This window comes from Neolamprologus multifasciatus, chromosome 7 (genome assembly GCF_963576455.1).
Source record: "Neolamprologus multifasciatus chromosome 7, fNeoMul1.2, whole genome shotgun sequence".
NCBI lineage: Eukaryota > Metazoa > Chordata > Actinopteri > Cichliformes > Cichlidae > Neolamprologus > Neolamprologus multifasciatus.
Genome location: NC_140445.1, coordinates 50,794,504 through 50,815,756, shown reverse-complemented (window position 1 = coordinate 50,815,756; position 21,253 = coordinate 50,794,504). Strand labels below are relative to the sequence as shown.

The following is a 21,253-nucleotide window of genomic DNA, read 5'->3' as shown; positions in this document are numbered from 1 at the left end:
CACAGCTGATTCAAATGGCTAAATGACCTCCTCAACATGTCCTGAAGTTTTCCAGAGGCTTGGTAAAGAATTCATCATGTGATTCAGGTGTGTTGACCCAGAGTGATATCTAAAACCTGCAGGACACCAGCCCTCGAGGCCTGGAGCTACCCACCCCTGTTGTAGACCCTCCTTCTACCTGCTCACAGAGATCAGAGGTATCTTCCACAAATGTGTGGCCGTAACTCAGGAGGTGCAGCAGGACACGCTAAAGTATCCTTGGGCAAGATATTTACCCCTAGCTGCTCACCAGTGCATCCACCAGAGTGTGAATGTTACACAGAAAGTACCTAAGCATAGAAAGTGCTTGTATGAATGGGTGAATGAGGCAAGTTGTATAAAGCACTTTGAGTAGAGTAGAAAAGCACTAAAGAAGATTCAGTTCAGTCCATATGGTGACACCATTTCCCAGAGAACTGATTGGTCAGTAGGTGGTGATTTCATACCTGTTGATCTCTAATCTATAACTAATCTCACCTGCTGTAATCTGGAGCAGCTTATGTCTGCTGCACAGCTCAGTAACAAGTGAAGCTGCCTTTTTAAAAAGAAAAAAAGAAAATCCAGGGTTAAACTGGAAGTTAGTGGAATAAGCACGGATCCTGCTTCGTGCTACAAACTTCAGGAGCGACTACTCTTATAGAACGAAGCACGTTATTGGTCAAAAAGAAATAGACACACAAACATGAAAACAGATTTATTTTAAAATATACTCTTTAATGCCAATATTCTGATTTGAAGCTTCAGTTTGGTAAAATGGTTAAAAAAGATTAACTTTAGTTCATATTTGTAAGATAAGAAATAAAACCGGTCTGATAAACATTCAGCAGTTTCAACGGTAACTTCCTCCTGGTGATCACGACAGACTTTCAAATCTTCAAGTGTAATGCTAGTTTAGCACTCACATTCTTACATGTTTCAAGGTTAATGCACAAATACATTCCCACTACTTTATGATGTAAACAGTAACTCATGCAGCCTGTGTGCACGAGACGAATAAGCAGTTCCGATTCCTGAAACACGGAATCTGTAGATTTCCCCCTGACAGGCGTCCATCACAGTCACCTTGTAAACGCCGTCTGTAAGGCTTCGATTAAAGTGCCTCCATCCTTAAATACAGGCATGCTGAATGACAGAAAGGAGGGAACAGAAGTAGACTTTTCATTAAAAACAAACACTTAAGAACTACAAGAGAACAAATAAAATCATTAACACTATCCTCTTTCACACATTTCTCTGATTTGATCTTCATTACTGAACAATTTGTTTAAAAACAGCCCATCCACGCCACGTAAAGGTCCCGCGTATCTGTAGTGCAGCAGATGCAGCATGTAATGTTGTACCGATGCCTGCAAACTTGATATGTTTTGGTTTGCAGCCTTGTTTAAGTCTTAGGAGAAAGTAGCAGTGAGGATGGCCTCTTGCTGCTGGTGATGAAGGGTCCCGATGCCGACAGCAGGGGCGGGCAGAGCGGGCCGGCTCACTAACTGGAGCTGACAAGGACAGAGGAGGGAGTCAATTCAAGTAATATAATTCACTGAGGTTCACAGTGTAGACAGAATTGTTTCAAACTGTGCTCACCTTGCAGGCCAGCTGCTTCTCAAACCTGGGAGCTACAAAAGACCAGGGCCCCATGTTCTGAGGCTCCTCCTGGCTCCAAATGAACTCTGCAAGAGGATTTTAAAAATGTGATTATAATCTACAGCGATACAGGACACTGTTCAGTGTTTTTAAAAGGCGAGTTCCCACTAAAGATTTATGTAGGTTAGCACTTTGGTTGAAGTTCCTCTCTTGCAGTTCAGTGAAATTTCAGCTCAGTGTGAAACCAGTTTGCTATAGAGTATTTGGTGAGAACAATAGAACAGCAAACTGAAGTGAAACCTGAGCTTTGTTTCTCATCCACACACACAAAAATGACCATTCAGAACAACTGCCAATCTAAATTATGTCTCTCAGTTTTAATTAAAAAAACCCAAATTCACTGGGTCTTGCTTCCAACTTTACAAATGCACAAACATACGTGCAGAAAAATAAATAAATAAACAAACATATAGTCATTCGCTAAAGAAAATGTGCCATCTTTCAGTTCTAACAGGATTGAATGAAATGTCATGTGGTCTTTATCGGGTCTTGAAATTATTTAAATACAACTTCGGCTGGGTGGTAGTAATAATTTTTCTTTTTCCTTTTCTTTTTCAGTCTTTTTTGTTGTAGATCTGTTGCTCTGCTTGGGATCGTTGTCTTGTTGCTCGACCCAATTTCAGTCAAACTTTAGCCGTCACACAGACGGCCTCACATTTGACTCTAGAACACTTTGGTATACAGAGAAGTTCACGGTTGACTCGATGACCTTAAACTACCCAGCTGCTGTGGCTGCAAAACAAAACCAAATCATCACTCCTCCACCACCGTGCTCGACACTTGGTATGAGATGTGTGTGCTCATATCTAATTGCGGTGCTGTGCATTAAGGTCACACATTTCCTTATCTGTCTCATCTGTCTAAAGGACACTGTTGCTAAAGTCTGGTGGTTTGCTCAGACGCAGCTTTGCAAACGTGCCATGTTTTTTTTTGTTTCTGGTTTTTCGAGAGAAGACACTTTCTCCTGGTCACACACCAAATAAACCATATTTCTTAAGGTTTTTTTTTTTTGTACTGTCATGAACTTTAACATTTAACATACTGAGGCCTGCAGAATCTGACATGTAGCTCTTGGTTTTTTGCAGTTTCTTTGAGCACTGCACAGTCTGACCTCGGGGTGAATTTGTTGGGATGTCCACCCCTAGAAAGACCGGTTACAGTCTTGAATGTCGCTCACTTGTAAATAATAATAGTGAAAAACATTAGATGTAGAATGATAGGCTTCAAATAGTTTGGAAATGGTCTTCTAACCCTTCCTGGATTGATGGGCAGCAGCAATTCTTTCTTTAAGGTCACTGCTGATGTCGTTCTTCCTTGCCGTTGTTTTAACACACACACCTGAACCAGCAAACTCACAGAACTCCTGCTTTTATGGACACGATGCATTTGATTGTCAGCTATCAGTTCCTGGCTACTACTTATACTCACAATTCTTGTAGTAGCAGGAAGGGTAGTGTTAGTTTAAGGGCACGGCACACAGACATAATGTGCCATGTGTCATAATTTGAGTAGTATAGTCAAAAAGCTCCTCGTCATATCCCTCAGTTACGGTCTGAAGACCATTATCTGAATCACCAATTTTTCTTTTTTTTAAAAAAACAGAACAAATATTTCTGACTGTCCTTTGCTGTATTACTGTTAAATAATAATCAGGATCTTTGTAAGACCAGAACCTATGATTTATACCCCAAAAATGTGAAGATATTTTCAGCCCCGTGTTTGAAGTCTTCTTATCCACACAAGCTGCATTTAGCACAACAGCCTTTAAAACAAAAGCTGTCTGTGCCTAAAAAGTAAAAAGAGGAACCTAAAAAAAGTATGCAAATCACTCACCGCTTTGAAGGTTCAAAGGCTGTGGGCACAGGGTAATAACAGAGGCCAGCTCAGAAAAGTAATTCAAGATTTTGATCTACTCTGAGTCCTCAGCTAAACTTTACCAGTTGGACACACACGTAGTATTTGTACTGCTGTTTACGTAAATGCATTTTTGTGAAACTAAACGTGTAAGGATGGTGTGAATAAGCAAAAAAAGACAATGTTGGCAAGGAAATTTGCTCGTGTATGGAAAGCATGTCCATCACGCCTTGAATGATGCTCACAAGGACAGTAAAGGATAAAGTGAGAGAAACCTGTGAGACAACAGCTGTGCAGTAGGTAAGAGTTTGTCAGATACTTGATGATCTGGCATTTCAACTAAACGGTCGAATGTCGTTTCTGCTTTCAGCTGGATCACATTTAAATTACTCTGACTCAGACTTCGGCAGCGCGCTTTTGTAACCTTTTTCTGTCTGGCAAAAAGTCATCCTTCTAAAGTTTTTGACAGATTGCTAAATTGTATCTGTTTTCTTGATTATATGACAGGTGGTCTGTTAAATGTAATAATAATAAAAATAAAAAACAAAAAACCCAGTAGTTTGTTAAATAGATTTTATAGACCAACCCTTAAAGGTTAACCCCAACACTAACGTTTATAACTTATACAGAAGACACTTTGTATGAGGTATGACCTCTCCTGGATGTGATGCAAGCCGTCACCTGTCTGGATCGGAATTACTTTCCATTCCTGAATGAGTGCAGCTGACAGCTGGCTATGCAATGGTCACTGGTTGTAGCTGCCTCTGATGAACGCATCCACCCAGGCATGTTCAGCAAGAAACACGTCAGGACTAAAGGAAAAGGCCAAGGAACTGTCTGAGTACTCTCCTGATCCAGAAAGGCCTGCACTATCCTGGCGGTGTGGGAACCGGCACCGTCCTGCTCAAGCAGCCACCACAGGCCTGGCACGACTACTCATCTCTGTTCCATGAGATTTCCACCAAGCTAAATCAGATGAGAGACTTTCTCTGATGGACATGCGAGGCTGCAGCAGCAGCAGCTCAGAACATCGGTCAGCCACATGGTGGCACTGATAAAAAAAATCATTCATACACCATTTTTGTGTTTACTGAAACCTCTGGATTGCAAATGTAGTAAATTGAACTTATTCTGAGTTTTTTTTCTGTTCTGTCAACAAATAATCTGACTGAAACCAATCAACTACAACCAATATCTACTCACAGAACACATTTGGATTTTCTAAAAGATTGATTTAAAATAATTTACTAAGAAATGGATTTCAAGCAGAGACTGGAAAAAGATTTCACGAAAGAAAACTTGTGATTCTTATTCTGACTCATTAATAAAGTACCGTTGTAGTTAGGCGGAAAAAAAGACATTTAGATTTGAGAACATAAGTGTTTGTAATGTTTAAATGTATTATTGTACTGCTCTGAAAGGACAGACACCACCTGCACCACCCTAACACTAAAACTAATGAAACAAAACATTTTTAAACAACACAAACTAAAATGAAACAAACAAATCTACTCTGAAAAACAAAACAAAACTCATAAACTGATCTAATCAAACTTCAACTACAACTCAAAGCAAACTGCTAGTGCACCTCCATCTATAAAGCCGGTGTGTTTGCTGAGAGTAAAGATGAAGTAGGCATGTAGGTGGGAAAACAGAGATTAGTGAGCGGTCACGCTACCTTTGGCTTTGGGGTATTTTTTGAGCTCCTGCTGCAGGGCATCCAGAGGGAACGGACACAGCTCCTCCACGCGGATGAGCGCTGTGTTCTGGTTGGCTGCTGATGTCTCCCTCTGTTTCAGCAGAGCATAGTAGTGCTTCCCAGAGCACAGCACCACCTTCTGGACACTGTGTGGAAAAACAAAACAAAACACTGGATTGGGCTCAGGGTTTGGGCTACTTACATGTGTGTTTTTATGGTTCTTTCAAAAATCTGAACTCCTGCAGTTTCATTTAAAGACACAGAAACAATCACACACCCACACTGCAGATTTAATATAACGTCTTCTCTACCTTTCTGCTGACACAGAAGTATCACCCAGCACTGGCCTAAAAGACGTTCCTGGTGCCATCTCAGTCAGACTGGACACGGCCCCCTGGGAAAACAGAACATGTCCTTCAAGCATCGAGATGGAAGCATCTCTGAGGAGCTGGATGTGTCAAATCTGTCCTAGAGACCGATTGGTGACTTCCTGGCAACCACTGGTCGCTAGGGAAAAAATTATATTCCTGAACTGGTTGGCAAGTGGTTACTGGAGGCTGCTGGCTGTTGCTAGGTAAAATTGATTGCAAAGAGGGTGCTGCACAAAAACCCTCCTTGCGATTGCTTTGGTTGCTAGCAGACTGGTAGTTTCATGGAAGACTGCGAAGACTTAGCAAGTACTTGCCGAGCAGTAGTGAAACTCTGCTGCAGCCAACACCATTCAAAAGGTCCAGCTTTTACTTTGAAAAGTGCACGCAGAGTTTTTGTTTTGGGGTTTTTCTGGTGCAGCACCATATACCTGTTTGTGACCAACTTCATTTTGCATCTTGGTGTGATTGGGGCTTTAATAGTCGATTTCACGGCAACAGCCAGCAACCTTGAAATACCACCCGCAAAACAATCACAGAAATTTTTGCATTTTTCCCTAGCGACCGCGGTTTTCGACGTATTTAAGCCCGACTGAGCGCGGCCTAAAGTACTCACGGAAAATCTCAGCAGAGTCTTGGGTCCCACAACAATGAGAGGTTTGCGGAAGTTTCGAACCATCTGCCTCCGGAGCAGATGGAAATACTGAGCGGAGGTGGTGGGGTTGACCACTGACATGTTCACAGTATCGTCGTCCACACCCTCCTCCTTACTGTCGCACATCTGCGAGACAAAAAGAGGAAAAGTTAGCATTCATTTATATTTCAGGTAATGCGTAACTAAACATTAGCTTGAGTAGCTTCCACTCTTGTAAAGCTGTAACATGAATATGAATGATTTTTTTTTATACCTCACCTGCCAAAGATGACACAAAGTAAGTGTTAAGTATGCAAAATTCCAATTTGGTGTTCAATAAATTGCGTCTATTATCGAGGAAATGATTTTAGAAGCAGCCTCAATCCCAAGCAATTTGTCTGCTGATTGCTTGCAGCCCATTAAGAAACATTATCTGTGATGATTTGCCATTGATCAAATCTGTACATAATGTGCTCCTGACTACACAGCCTTCCTCTGCACCGAAGAAACCATCTGTAACTTCACACAACAAGCTTTTCATTTAGATCGAAAGTCCTACGGGCTATATTAATGTTTAAAATCTCACTTATAGAACCTTTATTTCTCATTATGTGGTTACCATTTTGTCTATTTAAATTATGGTATTATTCGCGGATAAAGCTCTCTGCGTGACGCTGCATTTGTTATTACAGTTCAACTCTACAAAGGCATGAGTGAAAGGATAATCTCTTTCCTGGCAGAGGTAAAAGATTAAACCTCCATGGAAACTATTCAGGTGTTTTTTTAATGTGTTGTCAAGCAACTGATGAATCTGCAGGATCTGAAATGATAGTCATATCGTGACTGTTTCAGAAGCAAAAGAGAGAAGTGGGATGTCTTTCTCCCATGTCTTTGACTTTAGCAGAGTTTAAGATTTTTTTTTATTACTGCAAAAGAAGTTGTGTAATGGTTAGAGAATACTATGTGGTGAAATCTTTGCCCTATATCCAACTAACTTTGCTTCTCTCTGCAGCTGTTCGTGTGATTCATTTCAAACTTGGTGGGGTAAGTACACTGCTGAATTTGAGGTCCTTAGCCTGAGCGGCTGATCTTAATCCTCAAACAGTACTTAATACTTAAAAAAAACAAATAGTTATTACACAAAGACACCTGAACAACTACACACTACACTGAAGCACTTCTCCCATTTTGGTGAATGAGTCACAAAAAAAAAAACTGCAACCCACAATCTGCTCATTCCACACACACACACCCACACACCCACCCACACACATTCACACGATATTATTATTGCCCTCGTTTCAAATCATCTTGCTTGCCTGTACACGACACATTTAAGGGATGTTTAAACTGTAGCTTTAACAAAATGGTTTCATAATCTCTGTGAACAGGCTCTGCACTACTATGATACACTGACAGAGCACTTGTTTATCACAGTATAAACACAAAGTCTGTTAAGCTTCAGGGATATCGCTGTGCTGTTATGAATCATAAACCATTCTGAATCCATTTCAGCTGCTTTGGTGCAAACTGAAGTGATAACACTGTCCTCTCTTCATCCCTCCGGACTAATGGCTACAGGTAAAATAGATTCACGATAGTTTATGCTGACTTTGTTTTTACTGTTAGGATCAAGTGTTTCTTTAATTTTGTTGGTGCAGTGCATAAGGAATTGGTTGCACATTTGTGTTATTCCTGATAGGAATTGTCAGGAAAAACGTGTTCTATGTGTAGACAAATGAAAGAGTGGTTGGAATAATGTAATGAAGAGCACAGACATTCAGCCTGAATAAAAGGCTTCACCTGGGCCCTCATATGGCTAGTCCATCAAATCTGAACTTAAGTAGCTTTAAGACTGTCATGTCTTTCTGTAATATTAAGTAGCAGGTTAAATAAACAATAGTGAAATTAAGTGATTGACACTGATATGACACGATTCCAGATTAGAAATACCGACACAGTCCTGACTCACTGACCTGGAGGAAGCGCTCCATACGGCAGGAGGAGTGTTCAGGTCCAGCGCCATCGTATCCATGAGGCAGCAGGATCACCATCCCACACTGCAGCAGCCACTTGGCTTCACCTGGAAACACGACAGTTTCACCTCTGATGAAATAATCTCTCTTTTTTTTTTTTTGACCGAGTTTATTAGAAAATGCGGCAGAGGGGTGAGAAGCTCACCTCCCGAGATGAAGGTGTCAAAGACAATCTGCGCTCCGTTAAAGAAATCTCCAAACTGAGCCTCCCAGATGGGCAGGAGCTTCGGCTGCGCGATGCTCATGCCGTATTCAAATCCGAGCACGGCCTCTTCAGACAGCGGGCTGTTACACACCTAAACACAAGACACCACAATTTGTTTTGTTTTTCATGTTGACACTGATGGTTTTATCCGCTTTGCGAGGGCATTACCTCCAGGAAACCTGTCTGCTCGGGGCTGATGTGATTCAGAGGGATGTACATGTCGTTAGTGTCCTGGCACACAACCATGGCATGCCGCTGACTGAATGTACCTCTTCCAACGTCCTGTCCACTGATACGGATATTAAAACCTGCAGTGAGAATAGCTCGAGTTTAAAGGAAACCCCAAGAATTCCCAAACTGGAAATGAGTCATTTTTATTCACTGCTAAAAACACCAGACAAAACGTGACAGACCTTGGCAGAGGAGAGAGCCGAAAGCGAGGGCCTCTGCTGTCGACCAGTCTAGTTTGGTTCCCTCTTCCAGTTTCTGCAGCCGGGCCTGAGTTTACAAAAGCAAAATAATTTAACTGCTGTGATGTTTGGACAAGGCAACGCGGCAGAAGGGTTAGAAGCAAAAGATCCCGGTACCTGTACGTGGGTTTTTCCGAGGTGGCTGTGCAGCTGGATTTGCTCAGGGATATCCACAGATTTCACTCCCACAAACTGCAGCAGAGGAATGGGAACACCAGTGTCCCAGGTGGTGACTCTAGCCTGGGGTTCAACAAGATCCCCCCAGCGGCCCTGCAGGTTGGTGGGTGGAGGGCTGTACAGCGTCATGTTGGACAGCTTGTCATTGAGCATGCTGTAGTATTTGGTTTTGATCTCGTCACGCTCAACTTCTGTCATCAGACCCTCTGAAATCAGCTGGTCTGAGTAGGCGTCTGGGATGCTCTTTCGAGACCTGCAAGGAGCAAACAGGAGATGATCTGATTATTACCCTGTATTCTTTTAAATCAGACGCCCAAGATGGGACTGGGTGCAGACTCGAGCTTTAATTCAAGGGGTTCAACAAAAGCATTGCATTAACTGTTTGGGTATTACAGCCACCTTCAGATGCTCAAAACGAACTGGGCAGTTGACTAAGATGTTTATTTGTCCAGGTTAGGCCTGTTTATTAGTTCATAACAAAGTAAATAAATAAAAATCTCAAAGTGATTCAAAGTATACAAATTGAATTTGTAATTTTTTCACTTGACTTATGATGTTAAAGGAGGTTCAAGGAGATGCTGACGTAAGTGAATTATTATTATTATTACGGGCTGAAAAATGCAAATAAATCAATGAGAGAGATCGCAAAAACCTTTGGAGTGATAAAATCAAAATCCTGGTTTGTTCTTAACAAGAATGGCTATGCTGGCCAGCTCAGAAACACTAAAAGCTCTGAAGACAACTAAAGCGGATGGTGACATAATTCTTTCCTTGGTTAAGAAGCAGCCCTCTGCAGCACAGAGCCGAGTCAAGAACACTCACACGGAGGTAGGCGTATAATTGTCAAGGTCTAGCCTTGATGAATGTAATTACAGAGGGTTTACAACAAGGTGAAAAAACACTTGTTACAAACACAACAAGGTCTGATTAGACTTTGCCAGAAAACATCTAAAAGAAGATCGCACTGATGGGAAAAAAAAACTTTTTTTGGACCTTTAAGTGATGGGAAGAGGAAACTATGAAGGAGGAGGGACGGATACAGAGATGATGTAATGGTATGGGCATGTATGATCGCCAGCGAACAGGACTGTTTCTGTGTATTAAGTAGCAGGATGAATTATGTATTGCACACAGCTGTACTGTCTGCTTTAACCACATGCTGTAAAACTGATGAGACAGAACTCCACAGTGCAAATAGATAATAACACAAAGAATACTGCAAAAGAAAGCAAGACCTTCTCAAGACAAAGAAATGGGATATGCTTAAAAAGCCAAGTCGGTCACCTGATCTCAGCACAAACAGCATGTTTTCCAGTTACTGAAGACAAAACTGAAGGCGGAGACCCACAAACAACAGCAACTGAAAGCAGCTGCAGTGAAGGCCTGGCAGAGCATCTCAGTGACAGAAACACATCACCTCATGCCCAAGAATTTTAATCCCAGTAGTTCAATATGATGTTTATTTGTCCAATTAACTGTGAGCTTCTCAAAATTGGGACTTGTCTATTATAATGGCTGTAATTCCTAAACTGTTAAACCACTTGAATTAAATGACATATCAACCGATTTAAAATCTATTGAGGTGGTGTGCAGAGGCAAATTCTTTTTAAAAAAGGCATAAAAAAATAACTAACCTAGGAACTGCATCTTTAAAAAAAAAAAAAAACCTAGTACCTTTTTTTTTTTTTTACTCCCCATGTGATTAAACAACATTTTTTTTCTTGCATTCACTTTAATCTCTCTCTGGCAGTTAGTGATTTCTCCTCTTTGTTGTTCTTCATCCATATTCTCTTCCCCCTCATCCTCCTAACCAGTCACAGTGTATTGCTTCCCACTCCCTGGTCATGCTGGAGGTCGCTTCCTATTAAGAGAGTTCTTTCTCGCCACGGTCGCCAATTGCTTGCTTTTAGAGGCTCAGCTAATTGTTGCAGTTCTCTCTTTAATGTTGCAGGTTCTTTAACATCCAAAGCAACATACTAAAATGACTGTTGTTGTGAAGCAACTGCATATTCTCTACTGTCCTGAAATTCAGAGTTTTTATAGTTTCAAAGCACTGTAGTGGTTTAATAGTTGAAACACTACAATTCAAGTTATGCTTGCCTTTCACACAGAAATAAAAATTCCACAATTACCCAAATACACCATTAAACATCAGCCATTCCTACACAAGTAGACCCATCATGTAAATGCATCAGTGCACCTACAAGGATAATTCAAATCAAACTGCTAAGTAAAAGCAATAGCTTTAACTAACCGGATGATCTTGTACATTGCCGGATTGGTGAAAAAAGGCTCGTCCAGCTCATTGTGGCCCCACTGACGGTAACAGATCAGGTCCAGGATGACATCTTTCCTGAAGTGCCGCTGGTAGTCGACAGCCAGCCGAGCGGCTCGCAGCACCTCCTCGGCATCATCTCCGTTTACATGGATCACAGCACAGTTCACCATCTTACCTGTGGAAGAAATGTCGCCCATTACAACATGATGAAGGTACCACTTTACAAAGTAAAACTGCACTAACACTGGCTAATTTAAAAGACCTCTCAGATATCCTATTTCACCGTATGTATCATATTAGACGCATACAGGAAATAATCCATATTCAAAACCCTCATGAAACTGTTTGACTTAGGCCTCAGGCTGCATGCTACACTCATTTTTAGCCCCATTACTTTGGATTTTTGCATAGAAACAAATGAAGCATCGTGTAATGTGAAGTGTTTTTTTAAACATTACTTTTTGGGCATTTTTGCCTTTATTGGATAGTGGAGCAGTGAAGATAGGCAGGTCGCAGCAAAAGGCTGCAGGTCACTCTCAAATACGGGCTGCTGAACTCTGTGGCCATGTGGGTCACCCACTCGTCCACTGAGCTAAAGCAGCACCCCACTGATTCTTTTTCCTACTCACCATTCATCTTATATGAAAACGTCAGGAGAAAAAAGGCTTTGCTGGAAAGATTGCCTGACTAAAGCCTGCTATTTGATTAAGTTGAAACACAGTAGACACAATGTCAGGTCACAGGACATTTTGACATTCGCTGTACCTCTAATTGACACTGATCTTGGAAACACTGGGTTTAAATACTTTAGAATGAGCTCCAAAAACTTTGAAGCTGTGACATTTTAAAAGTTTATATTTAGTTAATCTGCAACTCTCCTCACACACTTTTTATCTCGTGTCTGCCTATTCTCAAAGTCTTTTTTTTTTTTTTATACACACAAAGCGCTTTCAAATAAATAACGTATTCTCTCTGTACACGGGAATACTGATGAGAAGCTTTCACTGACCAACATCACTGCAGTACAAAGACGATCGTCCTCTTTCCGACGGGGTGGTGTAGCCCACTTGGTTATTCACGATGAGGTGGATGCTCCCACCCACTCTGTAGTGAGGAAGATTTGAAAGGGTCAGAGTTTCAGGAACGATGCCTTGACCAGTGAACGAGCCGTCGCCGTGAATCTGTGGAGAAGGAAGAAAGGAGAAGTTATCTCATTGTACAAACAAACATCATCTAACAAATCCTGCTTTTTTTATACTGACCTGATTAGCTATGATTCTTTCAAGTGTGGTGTGTAGTCAACATGCAGAAAGTACAATTATAAAGTTTTAAAATATGTCATATTTGACCTCTGACCTCTCCTTCAAGGTCAGCCGAATGATCTGAAGGTCAAATTGATAGCAATGCTATACAGAGCTATTTAAAACTATTATTCTTACCACCAGTGTTTGTGTTGACAACATATAGGCATTTATGGAAAGGGAATATGGGGATTCTAAATATTGCATTATAGTTATAGCAACCAAATATCATGTCACATTTGACCTCTGACCTCACTTTTACATTTCACATCTGTCTTTCTTTCAAGTTGACCCCATAAAGCATTTTACCTTTAAAGAAAATGATTTGAAGAGGAAGAGAATGAGCTTCCTGGTTGGTTAGTTAGTATAACATTATATAATAAGCACAAGTTAAAGTTGTGATGTCTGTAAGTCACAATATTAACATGAGGTAGAGCCAATAAATGTAAAGTTGTCAAATTAAAAGTAATAATTGTTCTTCATTAATTCATTAAAGCATACAGTGATTTCTTAAGCATTTTGGAAGGGAGAGGGAATCTTTTTCAGCACACAGAAGTAAAACACTTTTTTATTTGTTCCAATAGAGCTATTTGTGTTCGTTTATGAAATTCCACACTAACAGACTCATCACTTTTTCTAGCTAGTTGTAAAATATGTCCTCACACGTGCGTGCAGCTGTGTTACCTGCAGACAGATGACTTGGTCCCCAGGTTGGGCGTCGTCCTCGGGCGAGTAGTCCCCTTCTTTCCGGAGCTGCTGCCTGGCTCTGGTTTTGCCCTGAGCCACGGGGTTGATGGCCTCAAGGTGAGATGGGTTGGGCAGCATGGTGACATGAAGGGGGTGTTTGGCTCTGAAATCTAACTCCACCGAAGAGGTGAGGTGGGAGAGGACGTCACCGATGGCCGGCGAGGTGTCAGGGAACTCGCTGAGGCCGCGCATCTTACGGAACATAAGCTGGAGAGAAAAATGAGGGAAGCACAGCGTTATCCGAGGCCGTCTCGCTTTTGTTTGTCGTGCGGCAAAGGCGAACAAAAGCTGTTCAGTGATGTTAAAGGAAATTAAAGATAAGCTTGAAGATCGTGACTAAAATACAGTATACGGGTCAGATTAAATATCCAAACCTCAGGTGGGAACTTGAGCAGGCCTGTCAGGAGGTTGAGTCGGCCTCGGTGAGGCATGCCGATCACAATGTCAGTGACTCCACTGTGGGCAGACTGGTGGAAGAGCTCAAAGAAAAACCCCATCATGCTCTCTGCTCCCTCTCCTCCATAACGCTTCACAGTAGCAAACTTGGTGGCCAGAAAGTGGTCGAATTCCTGCAGGTCGAAAGAGGAATATTATGAAGTGGATGTCATTGAGATCACGTGCTACAATTCTTTTTTATTACTCTTCTGAAACCTGCCTGAGACTCTAGCATGATCCTGGCCAGCTGCCTTCTCTCCTCTGAAGAGAAATTCTCTCTCTTAAGCTCCTCGAAGCGGTCAGCGAACCACTCCCTCTCATCCAGACTGCTCAGCTGGCCGGGCTCCACTGACAGGTGGCCACAGTAGACGTCTTCCAGGTAGGCCTGAACCTCTTCCACAGAAGCCTGCGCTTTCCCAAAGTGCCGCAAACCTGCAGAATCACATGTAACGAGTAAAGCAAGCAACACCTACCTGTGAATTATAAGGGTGGGGGAGGGTCACAGAACAAAAACAGCCCTAATATGTACTTTTTAGTGTTCTGTATTCACAGATGAATACACTGTATATTTCACAAATGATATGAAGCTAGAAAACATGCTAGAAAGTAATGAGGGTTACAGGGTTTTTTCCAGGACTTTAACCTGCAATCATTTTACTCTGACTTTACACTTTTAAACCAAGAATCGAAATTCTCAAATGTTGCATAAAATGTAAATATAACAGAATGCAACTGTTTACAAATTGAATCCTAAGACTTAACGAGGTAACGACGAGCTGCTGTTACCGTGAAATACTGCGACTGGTCTGATCCATTGACACGCATCACTAGCACATAAGAACATGGGTGAAATAATGATTGAGTGCAGTGGGTCACATGGTCACGTTCCAGCCCTGTAAGCCTGTGATCAGATGGGGTCTATCCAGTCCAGCGCTTGTTGTTGTAACCAGTACAGATCTAGACCTTCCAGCGTGTGGCTCTAATAATATGGTTATCCTGGATGAAGAGGACGGTCCTTCAAGTAAGCAACACAAGACAGATTAGGACGCTGAATGTGTAAGTAAAAGTGGAACTATGTCTGCTGTAACGGTTTCCTTTAGGGATTTAATTTTTTAACGGTTATATACACTCACACGCCGCTTTAACAGGTACAGCTGCTTGTTAATGAAAATATTTAACAGGCCAGTGACATCACAGCAAGACGACCAGCTGAAGTTCAGAAACTGCTGAGCTAAGGGAACAGTCAGAAAAGGATGAGGACTGAAGAGCATCTCTGAACCCACGACATCTGCAAATTTGAAGCACGTGGGCTACAGCAGCAGAAGACCTCACCGGGCACCACTCCTGGCACATAAGAACAGGAAACCGAGGCTTCAGTTCACACAACTCAGGTGTAAACAGCCTGGAATAAAGAGCCATCCTGCCTTGCCCAAGTATTAGTGCTGACCATGTCCTTTTATGAGCGCCGTGTAGACGTCTTCTGATGGCTCGTTGTGACTGGACAGCACACCATGTCACAAAGTTAAAAAAAAAAAAAAAGAAAGAAAAAAGCACAACGTTTTGTGTGAAATGGATCAAATTTTGCTGCTTTACATCAGCCTGTAGAGAACTTTTCATTTTTTAACCTCATAATTAGGCATAATAATGGGGCAGTAACGTAACATAACAGTCCATACTGACTCAAATTTTGCATAACAAAACATAAAAACAACTTTATGTGCGTCTACCTTAAAGAGTTCATGCTTTAGCATTAAGTCATGGATAAAAGGGTGTGTGTCGTTTTGTTTTCTCCTCACTTTCAGAGACAACTGATGATCAACCAGGTGTTGCGCAAGAAGGGCACATGCCAACAAGTAAGTACAAGTTGTGTCGAACAGAGTCCTCAGTAAAGCATTAAAACTGGAGTGCAGCAAATACTGGGATGGGCAGGATTTCATAATGAAAGGCAAACGCCATATAAGTTTAACACTTTTTAAAGAGCAAAAAGTAGAGAGTTGGACGTGATTAACACTTAAAAACTCAAAGTGAAATGACATTGTGGGTGTTATTTTTTCCCTCATAGTTTAAATAAAAAGATTAACACTTCTCAGTGTAAAATATCAACTCTTGATTTAAGTTTGCGCCTGTCGTCTTCTTCATTCAGCTGCTTCCTTTATCTCCCCCCATCCCTAGCTTCCTCCTGTAATACCAAACCTCTGCATTTTCTCTTTCTTTTTTTTATTATTATCTATTTTATTGGGACAGCAGTTGAACATAACAGTAGTTTGCCTTTTTACATTTTCTTTGCTGTCACATTTTAACTTATAATTGAAAAATAAAGAAGACAGAAAAAGAAGAGAAAAGAAAAGAAGAAAAAAAAACTAGGGTTAGGAGGCAGCAGAGCAGGTAGGTTTACGTAGTACTCAGGGTTGTAACATCATATACAAAAATCACACCTCATATGCTTAACATAGTCTGTCCATTTAGACCATATTCCGTAGAAGGTATCCCTCTGAAGTTTAAGAGAAAATGACACTTTTTCCATCGTATAGATCTCTTGTACAGAATGTATCCAGTCTTCTATCGTTGGTGGTTCAGGCTTAAGCCATCTTCTCGTAAGAGGCTTTTTACTTGCGGCCAGAAGCATATACAGGAGTCTCCTGTTCTCCTGTTCAGTTTATCCACTGGTACATTGCACAAAAATATGGTCTCAAAAGTTGAAGGAAAAACAAATGAAAAAACATTTTGTAAATGATCATGGATTAGAGACCAATACTGGCGAATAACTTTACAGTCCCAAAAGATGTGGAAATGGTTAGCTCCATCTCCCCCACATCTCCAACATTTATCACCAATTCCTCGATATCTTTGTTGAGCAGGGGTAATGAAAAATCTCATAATGCTTTTCCAGCAAAATTCACGCCAAACATTAGACCCAGTGGTAGCCCACTGTATCTTGCATGCGTGAGCCCAACACTTCTCTGTAATTGACAAATTACCCTCCTTTTCCCACTTCGCTTTAATATACAGAGTGCTGTCGTTTTTACACCGCAGGATGCTGTTATTCATCCTGCGGTCAAAATTATTTTACTTTGCGCTTCAGATTTGGTTAGTAATAAGAATGTTTCTACAAATTGTAATTCGTTTAGGTTCACTGCATTTTCTCTTTCACTACCATCCACAAATCTTCTCTGTGCTCTTCCTCTTTTCCTCACCAAGTTTGTCTTTAAACCTGAGCTGTCCCTGTAATGCACTCATTTCCAATTCTGTCCATCCAGGTCACGCCAACGAAAATCTTAATATCTTCAAATCTGCCACCTGCAGCTCAATCTTCTATCTTTGTCAGGCCACCATCTCCAAACCATACCTCACTATCATCTAATAATCTTTTCTATGCTGTTAGGTGCATATGTAAACCGCTTATTGATGAGTCGCTAAAAATCCTGCTTCTTCATATCAAGCAAAAAAAAAAAAAAAATCCCTGAGCAGGTATGTTTGGTTTTCAAGAGCTTCTTTAGTTAGCATTACATAAATATCAGACTCAGGTTGAAGACCACTGATATTCCTGGTCCCGCTGAACTATAAGAAGAATATAATTTTATTTCCTTTAGGTGGTTTGTGATCAGTTTGAACCCCTTACAAATATTATTATCTTACTATCAATCAGGGCGTTTTATGTATACTAATATAGCAAATTTGATTTTAATTCATTGCTTCTTGTAAAGTTACAATAAGATCTGGATGACTCACGTGACCACATTAGAGACCCGACCAGCTAAAAGCAGCTGCATTTGTAAGACTAAGGTTAAAAAGGTAAACAAGTGTGCGTATGCTAACTTCGGGTGCATGCTTTCTGCAGGATTCCTTTACCTGAGGTGTTGAGTTGTCCACTCAGGGTGCCAGTCAGCATGCTAATCTCCGGGACACTGTCAACAACAGGCTTTTGGGGTAGCAAAGGGTTAATTTTAGCAGCCTTGTGTCCGTGTGCTCTGTATGCCTCCACCAGTCTAGCTAGAGCATGATCTGAACACAAGAGAAGAGAACAACGCGTGACAGCAAGCTCACATTAAATAAATGACGCGTTCACTGCACAGCAGTTAACAGCTACAACAGCTTCCAGAGTCAACGATAGGCCACCTAAACAGAATATCATTTAAACTCGTATAAAAATACCGCAGAATAAAATAAGCCCACAAACAAGCGTTAATGCAACTGTCTTTGCCGAGCCTCTATGTTAAACGACGGTAACTTAAGGGGACCGTACTGTAATTTAACTCCATACTGACCTTGATTTAGTGCAGCCACCCGCTCGCTCTGCCACTTCTGGTCCCGCTCGGTCCTCTTGGGTCGGTACCCGTAAACACCTCTCTCAGTGTGATAACTGCAGCCGACAACCTGCCGAGCGACGCTCTGCGGCAGTCTGCTCAGCGAGCTTTTCAGCAAAATCAAGACCGACATGTTTCCAGGTCTTTAGTCTCGCATGAGATAGGGGAACACATCTGAGGACAGGCTACAGGACGGCAGCCATACTGCCCGGAGGAGGGACACGTTAATGGGAGGAGATGTCGAATCGGCAGGCGATTGGTTGAAGCTTATCTGGTCGATATTTAAGTCGAGTAAATTGTATTTAATTTTACTTAAACACAAGGTTTGAATCTGTAGGACACGAGGTTACATTTTTACATTTCGGGCCAGCGCTATGTTGTCTTTAAGATGGCTAAAATCTCAGAAGCAAGTGAAGTAGTGCAACAGGTGTCCAAGCGACGACGTATGTGCTAAGTTCAGGGACTTCTTAAAACATCGTAATTACCACTGAAGAGCAAGATTATTATAATTAACTGAAACTGAACTTAAAATTCATAAAAGCATGCATTTAAGGCATGAAAAACACTTTGAAATAACTAAAAAGAAAGAAAGAAAGAAAGAAAGAAAGAAAGAAAGAAAGAAAGAAAGAAAGAAAGAAAATAGGTGTGGGGAAAAAAATCAACAAGTTTTTTTTAATTTTTTTATTTATTATTTTATTTTTGATTTTTTTTTTCTCTTTTGCGGGAAAAATACTAACAAAACGACTTAAAACAAAATATAGAAGACTTGCTGGGTTTTTCAGTCGAATTTGTCACCACACCAGGTGAAAAAAAAGTTACTGTTTCATATATTTACAGACTGGAAGGTCTATAATGTTCTAAGTCAGAAAAACTAAAAAGTGCATTTTGAAATCGCTGTTCTAACCTTCTTAAATATCCCATGACAAATATTTAACCATAAAATTATTTAAAAACACCAACACTAAAACTAAAAATATTAACTGGTAAAATCAAACTGTTACTACATTTTATTTATTTTTATTTTTTTAAAATATGCTGAGACTGTTCTGAGGTCAAATCAATGAAAATGGTGGTTTTGGGGGATTTTGAAACGGTGAGACAGTATGCCATGTCTATGTGTTTTAAGGGCCAGTGGTGACAGAGATCAAGGTGAGCCTTGACACTGTAACAATAGATGCCTGTGCTCCCATCACATTTGCCCAGACTCCCACACTTGCTAGTCTTTCATGGATCATGTAGGAATCTCCGAACAGTGAAACAGCACCCGAGCTCCCATTTCAGTGAGTGCATGAAACGCATGCACAAGTCCCACACACAGGTTTCCTGCACCGAGCAGTTTGTAATAGGCAACTTTTGATGTTTTGTGTTAATTAATGTTAAATAAATAATGGCTAATAAGGACTAATCAACCATTCATTAGTCCAGGACACAAACGTCAGGGTCTTCCACATAAACTGTGATCAGATTTAAAGACCCCAGAGCTCTGGAGTTTAATAACAGTGCATTTTATACACAGCCTAAATTTTTTGCCAGCAGTATCAGATTATTCGAACAGCTCATAGACCTGGTTTACTTTACGACAGAAGAACCAACATTTTCTGATTGCTGAAGAGCAACCAAAGCATGATTGAAAATGTAAAGTTTAATTGCAAAGTGCTAAGCTTATTATATTTTCCCTTATGTTTTGTATTAATCCAAAATGCCAAAGCATCTTTATGTATCGTCTCACTGCCTGCCATTTTCTGCAGAGGGATCTCCACCACTGGGTGGCGTTATTGTACTACCTTAAGTTCCATTTTTAAACTCGTCAGAAGTTCATGGTTAAATAGAAAAGACCTTTGCTACACTGTACAGAAAGTGCTTTCTAAAGTCACATTACATCTCAGCACTGTGACGTGTTACATCCTACTTCCTTACATCCTGTGTGTTTGATGACTGAGAACATGGAAACGCCTGCACATGGGAAAAGATGCCAGTTTCTCCTCTCACACCATTTTCGCAACAGAACAAGCTGGATCTTGAGGTTCTTTGTATGCCTTTAGACTGCTAATGTGATGCTGCTAAATTCACTCCCTAACACTCTGGGAAATAAACGTGTCCTGTTACTAAAGGAGGATTTAAGATGTGACCTTTTACTGATTTGGGGGAAATCTTAGAGATGAGACTTTTTAAGAAACAATAGCTTTTATCTGTGGTCAATTGTTTTGTTTTGATTTATATTTACTAAAAGGAGATACTGACTTTTTTCTAGAATGTATGTTTTAACTTAGCCTCAAGTATTTGTCTTCTCAACTAACAGAACATACCAGGAAACAGGAAAATGCCATGGTTTCATCTTCAAATTGGATATTTTGTCCAATAGAACACCAAATCACATGCTATTGTTGGTCACTTTATTAGGTACACCTTGCCACTACCAGGCTGGACCCCCATTTGATTTCGGAGCAGTCTCAGTACAACAATAGACTTGACTTAAGTTGCTGGAAACATTCTTCAGAGATTTTGGTCCATGTTAGCACCACATTGTGCAGCTGCTGAACTTTCATGATGCCAAGCACCTGTTCCATGACATCAAAAAGGAGTTGTACCAGAATGAGATCTGGAATCTGTAGAGGTTATTTAAGCACAGTGAACATCAGCAAAAAATAAGGTCTAAAGTGTGCCAAGAAAATATTCCCTACATAATTACACCAACTGTAGCAGCAGCCCGAGTTGTTCATAAGAGGAGGGGAAGAAGACATCTATGCTTTTAAATGTTGTTTATGTTAAGTTCCGACTACCATCTGAATGTTGCAGCAGAAATTAAGACTCGTCATACCAGGCAACATTTTTCCCCAGTCTTTTATTGTCCATTTCTGGACAGTCAGCTTCCTGTTCTTAGCAAACAGGACTGGGCCTTGGTAGGGTCTTCTGTAGCAACATCTGCTTTAAGGTTTGACGTGTTGTGCATTCAGAGATGCTCTTCTGCATACCTTGGTTCTAACAGGCGGGTGAACTACAGTTGCCTTCCCTTCATTGCAGTCTGGAAATTCTCCAATGCAGTTTCACCCAGGGAACTGCCTCTCAAT

The 21,253-nt window shown here is 40.9% G+C and overlaps 1 protein-coding gene and 1 long non-coding RNA gene across 2 annotated transcripts; both read right to left on the bottom strand.

The window, feature by feature from the left end:
- Positions 1-708: 708 nt before the first annotated feature.
- On the bottom strand, positions 709-18,691 carry dhtkd1 (dehydrogenase E1 and transketolase domain containing 1). The gene is made up of 17 exons (XM_085168557.1): positions 18,147-18,691; positions 17,731-17,883; positions 14,102-14,313; positions 13,821-14,015; positions 13,384-13,653; positions 12,408-12,579; positions 11,375-11,573; positions 9,061-9,373; positions 8,887-8,971; positions 8,642-8,781; positions 8,414-8,564; positions 8,209-8,315; positions 6,215-6,379; positions 5,542-5,624; positions 5,210-5,376; positions 1,618-1,703; positions 709-1,529 (listed from the first exon to the last, which is right to left on the bottom strand). Exons 1-17 carry the CDS (start codon positions 18,316-18,318, stop codon positions 1,428-1,430), a joined length of 2,772 nt encoding a protein of 923 aa, XP_085024683.1. The 5' UTR covers positions 18,319-18,691; the 3' UTR covers positions 709-1,427.
- Positions 2,636-5,203, bottom strand: LOC146515275 (uncharacterized). The gene is made up of 2 exons (XR_014875370.1): positions 4,962-5,203; positions 2,636-4,537 (listed from the first exon to the last, which is right to left on the bottom strand). It is a non-coding gene; the product is annotated as an uncharacterized LOC146515275 (long non-coding RNA).
- Positions 18,692-21,253: the final 2,562 nt, after the last annotated feature.

Coding starts and splice junctions, on each gene's coding strand:
- dhtkd1 (XM_085168557.1), bottom strand. CDS start 18,318: ATGTCGGTCTTGATTTTGCTGAAAAGCTCGCTGAGCAGACTGCCGCAG. Junction 11,574..12,407: donor TTTGTACTGCAGTGATGTTG/GTCAGTGAAAGC, acceptor TTTCTTCCACAG/GTAAGATGGTGAACTGTGCT. Junction 5,377..5,541: donor ACTTCTGTGTCAGCAGAAAG/GTAGAGAAGACG, acceptor TTTTCCACACAG/TGTCCAGAAGGTGGTGCTGT.